Source organism: Pavona decussata, unplaced genomic scaffold (genome assembly GCF_977016875.1).
Source record: "Pavona decussata unplaced genomic scaffold, jaPavDecu1.1 SCAFFOLD_641, whole genome shotgun sequence".
NCBI classification, from domain to species: domain Eukaryota; kingdom Metazoa; phylum Cnidaria; class Anthozoa; order Scleractinia; family Agariciidae; genus Pavona; species Pavona decussata.
Genome location: NW_028145873.1, coordinates 41,587 through 61,899, shown reverse-complemented (window position 1 = coordinate 61,899; position 20,313 = coordinate 41,587). Strand labels below are relative to the sequence as shown.

At 39.7% G+C, this 20,313-nt stretch overlaps 1 protein-coding gene and 1 pseudogene across 1 annotated transcript in view; one reads left to right on the top strand and one right to left on the bottom strand.

The window, feature by feature from the left end:
• The first annotated feature begins 219 nt into the window (after positions 1-219).
• On the top strand, positions 220-6,634 carry LOC146449108 (uncharacterized; annotated as a pseudogene).
• A 6,903-nt stretch (positions 6,635-13,537) lies between these two features.
• LOC146449107 (uncharacterized) overlaps positions 13,538-20,313 on the bottom strand; it is a 41,538-nt gene continuing 34,762 nt past the window's right edge. Inside the window, exons 21-24 of the mRNA XM_085102013.1 lie at positions 20,159-20,191; positions 19,799-19,837; positions 18,379-18,938; positions 13,538-16,428 (exon numbers count right to left, since the gene is read on the bottom strand). Of these exons, the coding sequence (XP_084958139.1) occupies positions 16,153-16,428; positions 18,379-18,938; positions 19,799-19,837; positions 20,159-20,191 (908 nt within the window). The 3' untranslated portion in view covers positions 13,538-16,152. The remainder of the gene's footprint in view (positions 16,429-18,378; positions 18,939-19,798; positions 19,838-20,158; positions 20,192-20,313) is intronic.

Sequence of the window (20,313 nt, the reverse complement as noted above, 5' to 3'; positions counted from 1 at the left end):
TTGACGACAGTTTTTAGTTTCTTGAGTAGAATTTGTACCTAGGAACAAAAGTTTAAAAATAGAGTCTGCAAATTGCTGCACGCTTGCGGTTTAATGTACTGCACGCTCGCGATTTGAAATTTGTTTGCTTAATCCTTGCGTGGGAAAATCTTTAAGAGGAAGCCCTTTTCGCAGTAAGTAGCCGGGCTGTAAAGATGTAAAGAACTGTGCTCTGGAGCTATGAACAGTGACTGCTCGTTTCTTGCGATTACAGGAGGCCATTGTGGCTCAGACTCAAAAGATAGAAGCAGATCAGTCGATTGTGTTCCTTTGCTTAGTTGTGATAGGGATATAAGCGCTCATAAATCAGCATTCACGCTGAGTGACGTCGATAATGAAGTGGACCTAATCTTGTCAAGGGCGTCCATCTTTTCTACTCCAGCAAACATATCTCAACTGCTGATATGTCCTGCACATCGTGCAGCGCTTGGTATCGGATGGAGACGTTCAGCCAATGAGAGATGCAGAATACCCGTCATATTATCGCATCATAGTGATGACGTCGTTAAGAAACCTAAAGCGGAGAGAGGGCTCAGTAAAGCTGACTCTCAGCTCGTGCTGAAGGAAAGTGGTACTTTCCTTCCTGTGGGATCAGGTGAAATTGAAACCTTCTGCTTTAATATTTAGTTGAGTTTTATATTTCTGTTATTTCTACAACCGAGCATTTATTTTCCATTCTCAATATCTCCTACTAATATGGGGTGCGGCTGCCAAGTAGGTTTATTTAATTCAACATACTTACTTGAGAGATGCCAGCCATTTACGAATTGATTACCCTTCCTTGTTCCAGGGGTGTGCCCAAAATGCAGAAAAATGCTTTGTACCTTGAAACCTAAGAGGGAGTTGCAGCCGCAAGTGACTGTGGACGAGAGTGAGTTCTCACTTTCACAGATAGGAAACTTGAGTCTGGTAAGCAACGCTGGATATGTCACTGATAAGTACAGTGGTCATGGGTAATCAGTGGCAACAACAAGCAACCCCGCAGAAATATATTGTGTCTTTTGCGGGTTTACACCAACAAGCTGTACCAGAGTTTTTTTAACTCCTACTTTTTTGGGAGTTAATTAATGTTAGGGCCATTTATACGGAAGAAAATATGACGCGTCTTAATTTCTTCCGTATGAAATATCCTAATTGACGGAAAGGCACAGTAGAGATATTTTACCTGATTCTTAACCGTCTAGGAAGAGTTTGCCTCGATTACCCAAAACCAGGAATATGGATTTTGGATACTGATTTCAGACAGAAAAGTGATTTCTAGTATAAATTTGACAATTTGAGAAACAAGACATTGCGTGCTAGATGAGAGCTTACACTTGAACGCAGCAGATAAAGAGCGCATCTGGTAACTACGTACCTTTATTTTTGTCATAGAATGCGGAGACAAGCACCACTACCTTCAGGAGTCCTGTCGCTGAGAGCACCCCAACAAGGTTCAATACTGCGGACTCCACATTCAGAACTCCAGCAGAAAGCGCTCCAGATAAACCTCTCGACAAGCTTAATGCATTCCTAGGAAGTAGAGATATAAGTCCAGTGAGAAGTGTTATGACGAGGCAGTGGGAGGATGCGAGTGAACGAACCACACGTCGCCACGTGCGAAAGGCGCGACAGGCGGTTACTGCCGTCCTCGATGAAATTGCCCCTAATCAGCTGCATCATTTGTGGAAGGCCATTGCTTCAAAGCCTTTAGAGCCCCAAAACTCAAGTGAAGAGGATGATGATGTCGACAATGTGCTGATGGAGGCATTGACGGAGTGCTACGTAAACGCTAATAGATGGGACACTAAACGGCAAATCTTGTCCATAATGGCAGACAAAGTCTCATATCGCACCCTGTTGAGATGGATCCCCAACTTATAAAGATATCGCTTTACTGTTGCTAGAAAGCACATCCTTGCCCAGGGCAGAGGAGTTCCAGAAGTCCCTCAGCAACGAACAAGAATGGCGGTATCACAGGCAAAACTGGACCACTTTCTGGATTTTATTACAAGTCCACTAATTATTCAAGACCTGCCGTTCGGCGAAAAAAACATAAAGCTCTCGTCAAAACAAGTCATTACAGTGCCGAATGTCGTCCGTCTCATGATACCAGAATCCATAGTAACACAGTACCAAACATATGCTGAAGAATGTGGGCTCACGCCATTAAGTCGCAGTACATTTCTGAGAATCTTATCGGTGTGTTCTGCCTCTGTCCGCAAGTCACTGCAGGGACTAGATTACATCAGTGCAACAGGTTTTTACCTCTTTTTATTAGCATGTGTCCTTCCTTGTACATGGGAATATGCTTTTATCCAGAAGGCGTGTCAGAGTAATTAGGTAGACCTAGGGTGATGACTTGAAATCAAGGGTTTCGGGCTGAAGTCCCACTGAATACCTTTATCTGGAGTTGTTTATCTGTAAACCCGATCTCATCTCCTCTGTAACGCTTGTAAATAGCCAATTGACAGACCCTCTCCCAATTGTTGGTTTTCACATGACGTGATAAAAAAACTGAAATTCATAACTAAACACGATTTTGCGTTTTATCTCAATCAGATAAAAGAAAATATAAATTTCTATCGGCTTGCTTGTTTTCAGCAGGATAGCATTCTTTGTTTTGAAAATAGAGCAGTTTGAATTTTAGATTTTTGCACAGTGCGTGACAGAAGGATTGCTGCTCTAAACATGTCACGTACATGAAAACATCGATTTGCCGCGTGTTTTTTTAGGTCTGATCAGCTAACATGTAACAGAAGCGTCTATGTCAGTGCGTGAAAGTTCAGCAGAGAGAAGAAAGGCTTTCAAATAACCAAGGTAAACTCCAGATGTTTTTGCTGGTATCCGGCCCGCCATGTTGGTGCCCCTCAGATGAGGAACCAATATGGCGTCCCATGCTAAACTCTTTAATTTTCCGTGGTACATTTTCTCGAATAACTCGATTATAAGATATCGCAAAGCTCTGTGGCGTTCACACGTTGTTTATGTATCACTCTTCTACAACATATCATTTTCTTGACTTTATCTATTCAATGGCTGAGAATTTAATTTTTTTACTTGCCGACGATATGTGAGGTGAAAACCACCAATTGGGGTTCTTAGTCCTGTTATGTTGTGTGTAAAGTATTTCTTTACCTCTGTTTTATCGTCCCCGAGAAACCCCTCACGGGGAGAGGCCAATAAAGTATTTAGTTATTCGAATCTGTTTAATCAAACTAAGCAATTATGATCATCAACGTTTATTAGGTGCCCAGGCTTTTGACGACTTGATTACGTCTTTGGAGACGCTGGGAGATGTTAAAGGAATGACGTGGGTGAAAGAGCAAACGGACCTTCTCAAATCAGCAAAACGTTACCTCAAGAGTGATTATAAGGTAATGTCGCGATATCTAGGCTTTGAGATTGTGCTAGCACAATTCTGGCATAATTTGCCACTACGAGTACAGCTTTTTTTGTATGGAGTATTTCTAAAAAAAGTGCAGCCGGCATAATTAACATTTTATGTTTGTTTTGGAGCAATGTCCTTCTCTTATATGGCGGAGCAAGAGCATACTGACCATTTCAAACACCCGCGATGTTGCTATGTGGCTTTGAAGATGATTGCTTGTACAGAGACATACACATGCGCAGCAAGACGGGAAGAACAAAATCCTGTCATGACCAATCTCGTCCCCAGATCCCGCGCGCGTTTTAGGCCAGTGGAGGCCACACGCCCACCGGCTCTAGGCTAATCAAAACCCCGATGCCAAGATCTGGCTTCCGGTTTAAAGGCAGATACTGCTGACCATCGTACAATTTTAGAAAAAAAAAAAACCTGCTAGTTACCCCATCTCTCAAAACGAATATCATGAAATTTTGAATAGTCTACAGAGGGGCAATTATATGGAACCTTTTACCAGGAGTGCTGCAACGCAGTATCCCTAGAGAGTTTTATTAAAAGGATTCACATGTCGAATACGATTGAAGATACTGATTTTAACAACCTGTACAGAAAGAATTTTTTGATGTTTTGATCGTTTCGTTATCGAAACACCTGCGACATTGTTTAGAAGATCTTATCTAAAAGTGCTTTGAGAATTTTTTTAAGTGTTTTAGTCTAGACTTTAGCGTTGTTAACTTATCTTAGTCGAATCATTTGTGAAATTGTACATCCTCTTTTATCAGCTACCTTGGTACGCTTTTTATGCACGACCCCTCAAGCTACGTAGCTTTAACCCTCATCGTGTTTAATTAAATAAAGGTTTTGATTGATTGAGAACGCAGCCTCGGGAAAGAGTTTGTGTCGTGACGGAATCGGCGTAACTCAGAGGTCCTTGTTTCACGTTCGCCTGAGTAAGGGTAACTCGAGCTCTGGGAACGAAATTTCTTTTAAAGCCCCAAAATAAGGCATTCCCTATTTTTTTTTTATCACGCCAGAATTTTTGGGCATGCTACCAATATTGCAATACAAGCGCCTTTTTAAAGATTATTTGGAACTATTACTGATGTTATGAAAGACTAGGTTACCTGTCCGAGACAATAACTAATAAGGCAGCAATTTGTACATATATTCTGCACTTAAAAAGGGTTAAACATAGCTTTAATCATGGGAAAGTAAAGCTAGACTTAAGGATTTGTAAGTCCTTTGGAATTTCTAATTTGTTTGTTTGAAATCATTGTTGAACAGGTACACATTTCCAAAGAATCATGCATCCCCGACCATTGTAGGCCTTACGCCCTCAGCGATCCCAACGATCCTGAGTTTCAAGCGAAATGTAGTCACAAGCATCTTGACCTATGCGATCGCTGCAATAATCTCAAGACCGTGCTAAACAACATCGACGAGGCTATCTCGCAAATGCCGGCCAACAATGCTGACGTTATTGAGGAACTGGCATTCGTGACTAGCCAAGCGAAACAAGCTATACATGCATGGAAAGCGCACATTCTGAGAAACGTTAACCAGGACGAAGCACGCACCGATGCCCTTGAAATGCTAGAGGAAACATCAGTACTTCTGGTTCAAGACTGGGCCATGAAGTTTCTTCCCAGGAAATACAGAGAAAGCCAAACCGATTGGTTTGGAAAACGAGGAATCTCGTGGCACATTACAGTGGCGATCCATAGGGCTGCACTCGACCAAGAATTCCATACAATGACATTCGTTCACGTATTTCAGAGCTGCAATCAGGATAGTTGCACCGTTCTCTCCATCATGAAGGATGTGGTATCAAAACTGAAAAAAGAGCTCCCAAATCTGGAATCTGTCTACTACCGTCAAGATAACGCTGGGTGTTATCACTGTGGGGCGTCTATCGCAGGGGCAAGCCTAATTGGCAAAGACACTGGTGTGTTTGTTCGACGCATGGATTTCTCAGATCCGCAAGGTGGTAAAGGCGCTTGCGATCGAAAGGCGGCCTCTATCAAATCGCATATGAAAATCCACCTGAATACGGGCAATAACATCGAGACTGGGCGGGAAATGGTAGCTGCAATGTTGTCTTCTGGTGGAATACCTGGTGTCAATGCAACATTAGCAATCCCTCCAACATTCCCTCGACCAGTAAGTGCCAAACTGGAGGGTGTTAGTGCTATTTCCAACATCGAGTATACAGAAGACCACTTACGGGTGTGGAGGGCGTATGGGATCGGGCCTGGAAAAATAGTTCCGTTATCCAAAACGGGCATAGGAAATGAGATGACCATCCCCGATCTCAGTGACGACATCGCTGAATCTGATCAGCTGTCTGACGCACACTTCATACCAACGAAGGGAAAGACCCGTCATCCCAAAGAGAGTTCACTACAGCAATGTCAGGAGACAGCAGATGAATTGAGCTGTCTGTACTCATGCCCTGAAGAAGGATGTATGAAAACATATCAGCGTTTCTCAGCCCTTCAACACCACCTGGACTGCGGTAGACACACGCGTGCGCTTGAACACGAGACCCTATTAGACAAGGCAGCGCATGGATATTCAGACAGGTTACAGGGACAATCAGGAGGTTTCCCAGAACTACCACCAGCAGCACTTCCTAACAGTGGAGCACAACCGAGCTTACCGATGGGCTGGGCCCTAAAATCAAGTCAAGGTCGGAGAACAAAACGCTTTACAGATAAACAGAAAAACTACTTGTTCACTAAGTTCTCTATCGGAGAGGCTACCGGCCAGAAAGCTGATCCTGCGTTAGTAGCTAAGGCTATGATGACTGCAAGGAATTTTGACGGAGAGCGGCTGTTTACAAGTTCCGAGTTCCTGACAAGCCAACAGGTTGCAAGCTACTTTTCAAGGTTAGCTTCCAAACGCACTCTAAATGACCACGAGCGCGAGAAGGAGGACAGTGACATGGACATAAATCAGAGAGAAGCAGCAGAGAATGAGGATGCTTTTAGTGGTTTACGAAGCGATATTCTTGGGCAATTAGCAATCTCCCATCCCATATACTATGACTGTTATAACTTGTGTGAATTGATCAAGAACGGGAAGATTTCAAATTTCGCTATACCTGTTCTCCAAGACATTTGCAGGCACTTTGAGATTCCTTTAGCTGACATAACAAAGCGAAGAAAGGCCCCGTATATTGACAGGATTGTGGCTTACTGCAAAGATTGCCCCTGCCATAGTGATGCATAAAGTTTGCACATGTTAATTTTGAGACGTTTCAGGTAGCTCATTGTTCTTATGAGTTCAGTAAAATACAGTTAAGGTTTTCCTTTGTGACCATGGGCCTTGCCTGTGTAGAGTTGCTACAGTATGTTAGATGTATTCTTTTAAAATAACAAGAGGCAGATTTTTTAAATCGTCTTGCAAGAAAGAATTGTGTACATGTGCATGGAATAAAATCAATCCCAACGTGTGATCCGCAAAAGCCCATGACCAATAAACCCTATTTTTCCTACCCCTCCCTCGGTATAGAATTAGTGTCACGCAATGAAACATGACACCGCAATTGGTGTGTTACCACTCGTCTTCTGTGAAATAGTTCTGTCAATTCTGGTATAATAACTGATCAGAACTTGAAAGTAAGCAAAAATGGTTCTTCAAGTTTCACTGACGGCCTTCTGCGGATATCTTGCACTTCACGGACAGTAATTTAGAAGATTTTGCGTGCGAATTCCACGTGCCCATCCAGTCGTAACTTTTATAAAGTAAATACAATGTAGCTCAAGTCGGTCAACGTTTTTCTATCGCAGTCGCCACAATCTATTTTCCTTGAATATACCTTCAAACACACAAGAAACTCTGCAAAGACCTTAAGCAAAGGTACGTTGTGGTTATCCTGCTTTGTTTTGAAATTACATGCAAGTTTTCAGTGCGGTGGAAAATAAATCTCAACGAGAAGAGAATCGCGGGGAGCAATTTGTTTACTCCAAGATGCGATTTTTTAGAAGATTTTCTCGAACTTTACGTCGCTCGTACAAAGCGTAGATAAAATTACCCAAGACGAATTTTACTTATGTTTTAGAATATCATCTCATTTGCCTACAGCTGGAATTTCAGACAGAATCAGCTTGTGCCACATGGCTAAATACTTCCTCGCGTTTCCAGGATAAAATTGTATTTCGCGTAGCGGGAAGTACAAAGTCGTTCTAAATATTGAAAGCTTTCTTTTCAGATCGTGGTTAGAACTGAAATTTTCCTGCAAAGTATTTACTTAAGGCCACTTCAATCTATTCATGATTACAGAGTTTGAATAAAAATTACTTTGTTCGTACGCGAAGCAAGTTTTCGGACCAGCCAATTTTGCTTGTAGCTTTTCGTGTCGTTGAGACCGCCGACAGCCAAAATAAATTTTCTTAAATTTTTGAAAATTCCGGCGGGATTTCGAAAAACGAACTACACCATGTTTATTAAGATGATAATACCTACCAACAAACCAAAGCGCATCGAAAATTAAATTTTGAGCGTGACCGAGAATTTTTGATTTTGCTCGATATTAATGGACATTCGCTCTTAAGACTTACACCAAAGTTAAAACATTTATTTATTCTTCTTAAACGAGAACCTTCACTCGTATAGGAAAACTTTGTGAATCTGGCAAACGAGATTCGGAGAGATGACGAATTATTGAGTGTCTGGTCAATGGATGGATCAATATATTTCAAGACCTGGGTAAGCCGGTCAGAATTAATGAGCTTTAAAAGTGTAATTGTCTGGGCAAGGAGGACAAAAACTAAAACTTACATTTGGGACAGGAACAAAAAACGCAAAGCTCGAAGAAGAAGAAGAAGAAGAAGAAGAAGAAGGGAAACGCTCATAAATTGCTTTAATTTACTTTTTAGCTTAAGTTTACTTTTGTTTGCTTTTGTTTTATTTTTTAATTTGCATATAAATACGATTAACTCTCTAAACGTAAGGGGAATAAGAGATCAAATTGGGAGGTGAAATACTATTATCTCACCGAACCAGACATAGTAAAGGTGTTAGCAATAGTTTACACCCTAAGGTACAAAATAGGATCAATTACTCATTCAGTGACAAAGCTTGGAGAATTGTGCTAATTACTTGTGTTCTGAATTACCTAAAATTATCACTGATGAATATAGCCAGACTATGAATAGCCAAAATGAACAATTAGAATTCTTACAAAACTTAAACAATTGCCTAATAGGCCATTTTACAGTTGTGTGTTTAGTGACATGGTCTTGAATTGGAGACGACGCTAGGGTTGCCCTTGTTTCGATACAGACCTCATTGCTTTTCATATGTAAATGAAAATAGTTAGCGTAAGAACAGTATGATCTACGTATGAAAAGCAGTGTGGTTTGTATCAAAACAAGGTCACCCCCAGTCTCGCTGAGAATCGAAGACCAGGTCCCTTCGCACACAACTGTTAAATGGCCTATTGACAAGTCAGAAATTTCCACGCTTGTTGCAGGAGGTGACTGAAATTGAACCCTATCAAAGATAGATAAAATTGGTGGCGCAATTTGAAAACCAACGAATCAGCTGACGAATTATCTAAACCTGATATAGAAAGCTATGGGCGCTTTTGACCTTGTAGATATTAAAAGATTATGCCACTCGAGGATACGAAAATACTCTTATGAATCATCGAGAAATTTACATTTCTTTGTCTTGGACAACTGAAAAATCTAGATGACCTGGACTTTGATAATTCAACAACACTTTACTGAAGGATGAACATTATGTGACCAAAATCTGTGAAATGACACCCGCACACCCCGCTTTTTACTCCGATTTGGAAGCCGCACGCCTTCTTTGGGAAATGTTAAATGGAAATCAGAGTGGCAACCATCGCTTACAGTAAAAAGAAATCGTAAGCGATAACTGAAAGAAAATTGGAAATTTCGAGATAGCTTGAAATTGTGGACCGCAATATTTTGTGACCGACAACTTTAACTCTCCCGGCGACATCGCGCACATCCTAAAGGAGTGAAGATCTCAAAACGGAACTCCAATCTATTAACGAGGAGAAAGGGAGGGCGGCTATTTTTAGATCGGAATGTTGCTTGGTCGAAAAGGACGAACGTCCAACAAAGTACTTTTTTAATCTGGAGAAAAAAAAAACTGCAAAAGAAAGACCATCACTGAACTGCGAATAGAAGGTGAAACAATAACAGACAACGAGACTCAGATCTTAGAAGCTATCGAAAAGTGTTATAACAAATTGTACGCATCGATATGCTTTATTGTTTGCATAATCAGAAGACTGGCTGAGTGACGTAGAATTTCTCGTTTTGAATGAGCTCAACGCTTGTAAAAACCTTGACTTTTCCTATGATTTGTACGACCAGTTTGATCTCGACGATATCAACGAAGCTGAGTGTATTGCCAAATTTCGTTTTGAGAAGCGACACATTCTGCTACTAGAAGTGGTGCTACAGATCACGATTTTAATGAAATTCAGCCAGAGATCGGTTTTCACTTGAACGGAAAGACTCTGCATGCTTCTGAAAAGGCTTGCTTACCCTTGTAAATATTCAGACCTCTTTCCTCGTTTCGGCAGACAAGTTCCTGTCCTAAGCATAATTACCAATGAAGTCATAGACCACATATACAGGACCCATCATCACAATATTACTAACTGGAATGATGATATTCTGAACCGTATTGCCTTGCAAACGTACGCAGATGCAATTTCAGCAAATAGACCACCTTTAGCAAACTGCTTTGGATATGTAGATGGAACAGTGAGACTAGTCTCTAAATCCGGAGAACGCCAACGAGTGATGGTATAACGGACGCAACCTAGAGAATTCATGGCATCAAGTTTCAATAAATTGCATTAGCAAATGTTTGGTAACATGTATGGCCTAATCGGTAAGTGACGATTTAGCAACCATCTGATGATATCTAACAAGATCGGAAGGCTTAAAAACTTTGTAGGTTAAGGAGAGGGGGTGGGATAACTAGCCTGCGAGCAAGCTCTCCTGGGCCAAAAGAGCTTGCTCGCAGGCCAGGGATAACGGGGAGGGAGGGGGGGGGGGGGGGGGATCAGACGGCGATGGAAAAGTTTGATGCATTTGCATAATTCTTTTATTTAAAGGTATGTTTTAGTGAAATTTTCAGTAAGCCTATTTCACGGCGTAAATATTTTGTTCCTTGACATTCGAAGGCTTTCTTAGTGCATTTCTTTTAAAGTCATCTCCATTTTCACTCCGCATCAATCCATTTTTATTTGCCTGTAGAGAAGAAAGGTTCCTTTGAAAAAAAAAAAAAAACAGAGGGATAATAACATTGATTTTCCTTGAATGGTTTTATGTTTGCTTGTACCTTTAGATAGTACTTGTAAGAATCCCAGGCATATAGTTAGAGTCTAAAAGTAATATGAGAACAACTTTCCTTCCCCAAGCTGGATTTTATGTAGCAAGAGGAGGGGTGGGGGGGGGGGGGGGGTGTTGGTTAAGCCTACAAGGAGCAGAATATTCATTGTGAGATATAGCAGTATCTGATAACCTCCCCAGTAAGTGGATCTCAATGGCCCATGGGGGTTTGAACACGCCCACTGCACCCTCCTACTGTGAGGTAAGCATGTTAACAGAATCTGGGCTTTTGAGGCAACTACAACAGAATGCACTGTCACCTGCTGGCCAGCCTATGTGTATCTATGGCGACCCTGCATACCCACTGAGGGTACATTTGCAGGGTCGGTTCAAGAATGCCCACTAAACTCCTCAGATGCAGCAGTTTAATAAGTGTATGAGTGAAGAGTTTCTGAGTGAAGGGTTTCTAAGAGTTTCTCTTGAATGGCTATTTAATGACAACATAAATTATTTTAAGTTCATGGATTTAAAAAAAACTCAAGGCTGGTTTAAGTAGTGTACTAGGACAAAATGTACATTGTATCAGCAATTCGTCAATGCTCTTACAGTCCTATAAGGCAAGGCTCTAAGGCTGAAAGACTATTTTGAATAAATTTGAAGACTGAATTCATGTAATGTAAAGTATGGTTCAATCAACAACCTCTTTCTTCCAACAAGTAACAAGCAAGTAACCAAGCTGTAAAGAAGAGACCATTAATTTGTTGAGTTAGTAAACAGATGGAAAACATCGAAATTCCCTTGTCATACATGTTCTCTTCCATCTATCATATAACTGAATATCTTGGTACAAAAAACACAACTTAAAAACATCTTGATTTTAATTTTAAATTTTTGACTTCTGCTTTATAAGAAAACAAACAAGTGCAAAAACCAGATAACTCATAACTTGCAATAAAAAAAAACTTTAACCTAACAAATCTCAACCTTCTGAATTTGATTCAGCAGTACTTTTTAGCAACTTTTTTCAAAATTGCCAACATAGTTTGGTTTGCTGCTGACTTTGTTGCATAATAGCTGCCAACATATCTTGCATCTGCTGTCACTGATTGACCTGTTGTACTTGCATTTGTTGCAAAATATTATTTTGTTGATCTACACTTTTCTTCTGTTCAGATCTCCTTTGAGTTAATTTTTCTTCCTTTATCTAAGTGTCTGTTTCCAATTTCTTTCTCATAAAGTCAAGGGTGTCTGACCCACTAGCTTTCTTCTTCTTCTGCCCTAAAGTTGTCTCCCCAGTAGCTTCTTTGCGCTTCTTGGTTTCTCCACGTTTTTCTAAAGCTTAAAATCTGATTTTTTTTTCTCTCCATTTGCTTTGTCTTGCAAATTGCAATTCACTTTCTTTTTTTACCTGATTCCTCAGTTAGATCTAACCCTACTTGAGCTGCTTATTCTCCTTAGTACTTTCCTTTCCCGAACTTTTGTTTCAAAGCAGTGGGGACTTAATTAAGCGGAAAAAATACGACTAAACGATTAACTGAGTTTCAAGCTAAAAATACCGCAATATTTCTAGGAAGCCATTAAAATCAACAAACAAACCTGTGAGGATGTGACTCCTCAAACAAAGCACAGATATGTTTCCTTGCAGGTATGACTACTTGAAGATTACTTTAATGATACAAAGCTGTCGTTTGGAAAGAACTGCGGTAAGAAATTAAGACTGCGAAGGAGGTTGAAGTGACTGAAGACTTTACACTCATGACATTCCACTCAGACTCTTATAAAGAAACTGTTCCATATCAAGGACAGCGGATCAATTTCGACAGTGATAGGTATTGTTTTAAATCAAATTTACAGATCTGGAGACCCTGCAGTCATATGACATTCCAGTCAGACTATCCTGAAGAAATGAAAGGATTTCGGATACTTTTCCACATCAAGCGTAAAAGATCAAATTCGAAAACTATAGGAATTGTTTCAAACCAACTTCATGACGTCATACAACATTCCACTCAGACTCTGGTGTCGAAATGGACGGATTCCGAATACTTTTACATATCAAGAGCAGGGGATCAAATTCGACAACAATAGGTATGGTTTTTAAGAGATTTTCCATACGTGGTCACCGAAGTGAAGAGACAAGAGCCACCAAAATGTTCGCTTTAGCGAAACTGGATTTGAATCACCAAATTCTCCTGTTTTAAAGAGAGCATCTTCTTCATCGTCTACGAGTGCCGTGGCAGCTTGCGGTTTGTTACCTTTACCGTGTTCATGAACAAGCGACCTGCGTTGAAAACCATACATGGTTTCTGGTTCGTATTCTTCTCCGTTTTTCTTGCAGATATTCATGAAAAACTTGCCCTAGAGGTGGTCAAGTTCGGACGCAGGTAAGCTTTCGGTATTTTCACTCATGCCAATTGTTTTCATGTAGCGAGAAACTAGTGTTCATGTCAGTCGTAGTCTTCTTTGTAGTGTTGGCACTTTTCTAGTTGTTTAATAAAAACTTCAATTTCTTCCCTGCTCTCGCTTATACGGCTTGTCTTGCTCGTCTCATCGAAGTCTTCTCCAGGAAAATAAAACTCACTTGGCGAGTGTTCGAATTCTTCGTCGTTTTCAATGTTGTCATGATCACTGAAACTCAATCTTATATAGGAAAAGTAACTTTTCAAAACGCATTTGTTTTTACTTTTTCTGTTTCGTGCGGCTTTGAATTTCCCGGGAAATGAAAAGAAAATACACAAACGGACCGTTTTTGTCCCTACTATTTCTTAAATATAATATGATACCAAGCAGACAAATTCTGGTTCTCTCTCGTTTATTTTATTTTAAACAGCGTAGCGTTACATGAAATCATTCATTATTTTATAGTTTACTGAATGCAAGGAACCTTGGTCTCCTACAAAAGATTATTATCACAATCAGTGTATTACAGTCCATATAATAGTTATTATACCTGCCACCTTGCGACTGTCAAATAGACACTGTCAAAGTTAGTGATAAAATAATCTCGTTTACGAAAAAAGCAAATGCGAAATATACCTTTCTAGTTAATTCTAAGATTGGAACAGTTTTTGATAATAATTAAAATTAAACACGTCGCCGATGCAATAGTGTTTTCTCTCTCATTTAACTTATTGTCTATATATTAATTTGATGATTAACAGCGTTGCCTTATATGAAACCAAGTGCTATATTATATCTTAGTGAATGCATGCAATACATCTTGGTCTTCTACAAAAGATTAATAATCTCAATCGGTGTATCACAGTCCATATAAGAGTCTATACCTGCCATCTTATGACTCTCATATAACCAACCGTAAAGGTAAGAGATTATAAGATCCTTTTACGAAAAAAGCAAATGCAAAATATATGTAACTAATTAATTCTAAGAAAGAGATTTTCTGCCGAACTATCAGGATTCAACACGTCATCTATTCCAAAAACTGTGTTTCCCTCTCATTAATTTTATAACCTATAATTAATTTGTAAGTAAACAGCGTTGCCTTATATGAAACCATTAACTATTTTATTTTGTAGTGATTACATGTAATACATATTGGTCCCCTACAAAAGATTATAATCACAATCAGTGTAGTATTACAGTCCACATAAGAGTTATTACTGTCAAATAAACACTGCCAAAGTTAGTGATTATATAATCTCTTTTACGAAAAAAGCCAATGCGAATTAAATTTTTCTAGTTAATTCTTAGCAGAGAGAGACAGTTATTGGTAAGCAATCAGAATTCATTACGTCATTGATTAAATACTCCGTTTCTCTCTCGTTTACTTTATTACCTATAATTAATTTGATGATTAACAGCGTTGCGTTTTATGAAACTAAGTGCTATATTATATCCTATTTGATTGCATGCAATACATCTTGATCTTCTACAAAAGATTTATAATCTCAATCGGTGTATCATAGTCCATATAAGAGTCTTTACCTGCCATCTTACGACTCTCATATAACCAAACGTAAAGGTAAGAGATTATAAAATCCTTTTACGAAAAAAGCAAATGCAAAATATATGTATCTAGTTAATTCTTAGACAGAGAGAGAGTTGCTGAGCTATAAGAATCAACACGTCTTCTCTTCCAAAAACTGCGTTTGTCTCTCATTTATTTTAAGGATCAACACGTCTTCTATTCTAAAAACTGCGTTTGTGTCTCATTTACTTTATTACTTATCATTAATTTGTAGATTAACAGCGTTGCCTTATATGAAACCATTAACTATCTTATCTCGTAGTAATTGCACGTAATACATATCGGTCCCCTACAAAAGATTATAATCACAATCAGTGTGTTACAGTCGATATAAGAGTTATTATACCCGCCACCTTGCGACTGTCAAATAAACACTGTCAAAGTTAGTGATAATATAATCCCTTTTACGAAAAAAGCAAATGCGAATATTGTTTTTGGTTAGTTCTAAAAAGAGAGAGACAGTTTTTGGCCGTAAGGAATCAGAATTCATTATGTCACCTATAAGATACTTCTTTTCTCTCTCGTTTATTTTATTACCTATAATTAATATGACTATTAACAGCGTTGCCTTTTATGAAACCAAGTACTATGTAAAGTCTTAGGGATTGCATGGAATACATCTTGGTCTTCTACAAAAGATTCTTTGAGCTCAATTGCGGTGTATCACAGTCCATATAAGAGTCTATACCTGCCATCTTATGACTCTCATATAAGCACCGTCAAAGTGAGAAATTAAAAAATCCTTTTACGAAAAAAGCAAATGCAAAATATATGTAACTAGTTAATTCTAAGAGAGAGAGAGAGTTTCGTGCTGAGCTATAAGGATCATCACGTCTTCTATTCCAAAAACTGCGTTAGTCTCTCATTTATTTTATTATTTATCATTAATCTGTAGATTAACAGCGTTGCCTTATACGAAACCATTGACTATCTTATCTTGTAGTAATTGCACGTAATACATATTGGTCCCCTACAAAAGCTTATAATCACAATCAGTGTGTTACAGTCGATATAAGAGTTATTATACCTGCCACCTTACGACTGTCAAATAAACACTGTCAAAGTTAGTGATTATATAATCTCGTTTACGAAAAAGCAAATGCGAAATCTATTTTACTAGTTAATTATAAGAAGAGAGAGACAGTGTTTGGTAAGCGATCAGAATCCATTACTTCACTAATGAAATAGCCCAATTTTTTTCCGTTTATGTTATTGCCTATAATAAATTTGAAGATTAACAGCGTTGCCTTACATGAAACCACGTGCTATATCACATACTACTGATTACATTCAATGTATCTTTGTCTCCTACAAAATATTTATTATAACAATAGGTGGTGATTATATAACCCTTTTTAGAAAAAAAAGCAAAAGCCTAAGATATGTTATTATAGTAGTTAATTCTTAGAGAGAGATTTTTTTGATTAGCTTAGTAGTTAACTGATGCTGATTCCACCTTTAGCATCTCCTGTTTTCTCCATCTCAGGTTGTGCTGCTTCTAGCGCTTCACCTGCATCTTTCACTTCAGCATTGCCTGGTTTTAATCCTTCAGCTTTTAGTGCTTTCGACGCTTCAGTACGCGTTGCGTTCTCTACTTCAGCATCTGTTTCTTTTTCGGTCTCAATACCTGCTGCCTCAGCTACTCCAGAATCTGATGATTCCACCTCTTCCGTTTCCTCAGCATCTGCTGCTTCTTCACCTTCTGATTTTGCCTCTGCTACTTTCTTCAGTTCATCTTTCAGCGGTTCGGCTCTTTCAGCATTAGCTACTTTCGCTATTGCAACATCGGTTTCGTTCCCCACCTCAAAAACTGCTTCCTCAACAACTTCAGCGTCTGATGCTTCTACCACGTCAGTAGCTTCTGCTTGGTCTTCTGCCTCCAGCATTTGATATTTCGGTGTTTCTTCATCTTTTTCTTCTGTCTTGTCAGTTCTTGCTACTTTCACCATCTCAGCTTCCAGCGCTTCCGTCGTCTCAGCACCATCTTCTCTCGCCACTAACTCAATAGTTTCCGCCTCAGACACTTCTTTATCAGATGCTTCCACCATATTAGTTTTCATTGCCTCTGTTGTTTCAGCATCTGCTGCTTCAAACATTTCAGTTGCCGCTCCTTCCTTGGTTTCTGCTTCGAAGGTTTCAAAGTCCTTAGGTTTGGCTACTTCCATAATTTCAGCATCCACTGCTTCTGTATTTTTAAAATCTGTTGTTATCAGCTCGTCAGCAGTTACTGGTCCTGAAACTTCACCACCAACTCTCTCCGTTACTTCTTTATCTGCTTCCTTTGTCGCTGCGACGTCAGCCTTCTCAGCTTCTGCTCCCTGCACCGCATCAGCTCTAGCTTCCGCTCCACCTTCAGCATCTCGTACCTTCCCAAATTCTGCAAGCGATGTCTCTGTCACCTCGTATTCTGCAGGCACTAACAGCTCATCCTCTAGGTCCTCCACCAATTCATCATCTGTTGCCTCAGTCTCCGTAGTACCTGTTTCTTCCGTTCCTGATGCTTTTGACAATTCATGATCTCCTGCCTCCATAACACCTTTAAATGCTGCTTCTGCAACTCCAGTTTCTTCTTCTTGTCCCACGTCAGTTTCAGCTACTCTTGCTTTCTTAGCATCTACATTTTCAACGTCTTCCGCTGTCGTCACTTTAGCGTCCTCTGTTTTACCCAGATCAGCATCACCCGTTCCAGCCAAATGATCTTGTCCTGCTACTGCCAATTCTTTTTCTGTTACCTCTTTTAGAACTTTCGTCACGTCGGGATGTAATTTTTTGACCAATACAGCATCTGCTGCCTCAACGACTTCATCATCTGCTGGTTTCGCCAATTTCACATGTGCTGCTCTCATCATTTCAGATTTTGCTTCTTCCCCCACTTCAGTGTATCCTCTTTCTTTCAGTTGACCAAACAATGCCTGTTCCACTTTAACTTTTACAGCTTCTGAGAACACAGCTTCCGTTTCTTTCACCACTTCACCTTTTGCCGCATTCGCCACATTAAGTTTCGTCTTTTCTCTTCCCACCGCTTTATCCATTTTCCCCATTAAAGCACCTGTTGTTTCTGGTAGCTCAGCATGTGCAACGGATGTCACCTTTTCTTCTGCCGATGAAAACACTTCAGCTTCTGTTGTCTCGGCCGTTCGCGCCCGAACGCCTTCTAATACATCAGCATCTTGTGTTCCCATCACCTGAGCATCCACTCCTTTCGGTACTCCGGCACCCGCTTCACCTGCCAATTCCGCATCTGCCCCTGTCACCAATTTAGAATCTGCTGCCTCTGTCAGTTTTACATTCGTCGTGACCATTGTGGTTTCCTCCAAATCCACTTCTTCTTCCTCTGCCAGTGGTACGAGTTTAGCTTCTGTTGTCTCCTCATCACAAGAAACTTTATATTCGGTAGCTGCTGCCTCTGTCACCCTACCATGCGTCGTTAACATTGAGGTTTCCTCCAAATCCACTTCTTCTGCCGGTGGTGCAAGTTGAGCTTCTGTTGTCTCTTCATCACAAGCAACTTTATTCACTGCAGATGCTGCCTCTGTCCCCTTATCATGCATCGTGATCATTGTGGTTTCCTCCAAATCCACTTCTTCTTCTTCTGCCAGTGGTGCAAGTTTAGGTTCTGGTGGTTCCTCATCACAGGCAACTTTATTCAGTGCAGATGCTACCTCTGTCACCTTATCATGAGTCGTGGCCATTGTGGTTTCCTCCAAATCCACTTCTTCTTCTTCTTCTTCTTCTTCTTCTTCTTCTTCTTCTTCTTCTTCTTCTTCTTCTTCTGCCAGTGGTGCGAGTTTAGGTTCTGGTGTTTCCTCATCACAGGCAACTTTATTCACTGCAGATGCTACCTCTGTCACCTTATCATTAGTCGTGACCATTGTGGTTTCCTCCAAATCCACTTCTTCCTCTTTTGCCAGTGGTGCAAGTTTGGCTTCTGGTGTCTCCTTATCACAAGCAACTTCATTCACTGCAACGGCTGCCTCTGTCACCTTATCATGAGTCGTGACCATTGTGGTTTCCTCCAAATCCACTTCTTCCTCTTTTGCCAGTGGTGCAAGTTTAGCTTCTGGTGTCTCCTTATCACAAGCAACTTTATTCACTGCAACGGCTGCCTCTGTCACCTTACCATGCGTCGTGACAATTGTGATTTCCTCCAAATCCACTTCTTCTTCTGCTAGTGGTGCAAGTTTAGTTTCTGCTGTCTCCTCATCACAAGCAACTTTATACACTGTAATAAGTTAAAGTTTTTTTTAAACAACTGCCACAGTAATTAAGTAATGCATACTAAACTAAGGTCAATGCCAATCTTTAAGATATGTTTGTTACGTCCTCAGGGCCCATTCTCCGAGCAAGATAAAAACGACGTATCCCAATTTATAAAACGTCTTGTGGGGCACATTCAGTATTCCATGATACAGAAGAAATTACCAAAGTGCCCTAAAGGAATAACTGAGTTTATAATTGATATAGTGCACCTCCATCAGTTAAAACATTCCCAGATGTCAACACGTACAGTAGGAAGGTGCTCTAGCTAACTACAGTAAAAGTACGTTTTTTTGTGTCATGCTTTCCTAGCTGAGCCCCACTCTCGCCCTTGGCAAGTCGTTTGGGTTACGGATGGGCGGTAGCTTGATAGAAAGAAAGTTAAATTATTTTATCTATGCACATCATTGTGGTAAAGTAGGCAGTCGTTAACTCTGGAATGTTGTTCTTGCGTTGTGCACGTAAACTAAGAGTAGAGTACTTGCCTTAAACAGGAATGACAAAAATGAACAAAAAGAAATAAATGGGAATTTCAGTGGCATATCAGCAGCAGAGTGGCTTTTCATCCAGGGATTTTTGGCTGAGTAATAATTTTTAAATTTTACATTTTCGATAATCGCTCCTCATCAGTCTCCACACCACTTTTTCTTGGAAAATCGTTTTGTTAGAAAAAAAATAAAACAATGCTACATCAAGTTAGTTTACACTAGAGAAACTACAGTTGTCGTGTAATTTGTAAGGTTTTAGATCTACTCTCTCAATGGACCGCCTCTTTAGAATAACGGTAATGTTAACGTAATATGTGAGATAAAGTTATTTACGTACCCTGTACGATTGACACCACTGGCTCCTCCATCTCATAATCTGCATAAGGAAAGATTATCATGATCATTTACTACTGTTATCAAATACAAGGTGACTGTTGATCTTAATTTCACCGACTAAACAAGTACAGGAGCATAGTGACTGCAGATTGTTAAATGATTGGTTCTTCCAATAATATTCAGCTACCAATTGACAGACGTCTTTTTTTAATTTATTTGCTTATTACTGATCAGTCGATTTGGCTTCATACCTACATGTTATTGTACAATCATGTACCGTACGTCATATTTTCATTGTTTTTGAATCAGGAGGATGTTAAATAATCCTCATAAGAGAGAAGGGAGATCATTTTATATTTACCTGAATCTGATGATGCATCAGCTATCTCTTGATCTGAAATCAACAAAATAGTACAATCTTCTAGCAAAACGTTTAAATGTTTAGTGTTTTTACTGTTTTTTTTTTCAAAATGAACATCACTGGAAAATATTCTGTTACGTTTTAAGGGACAATTT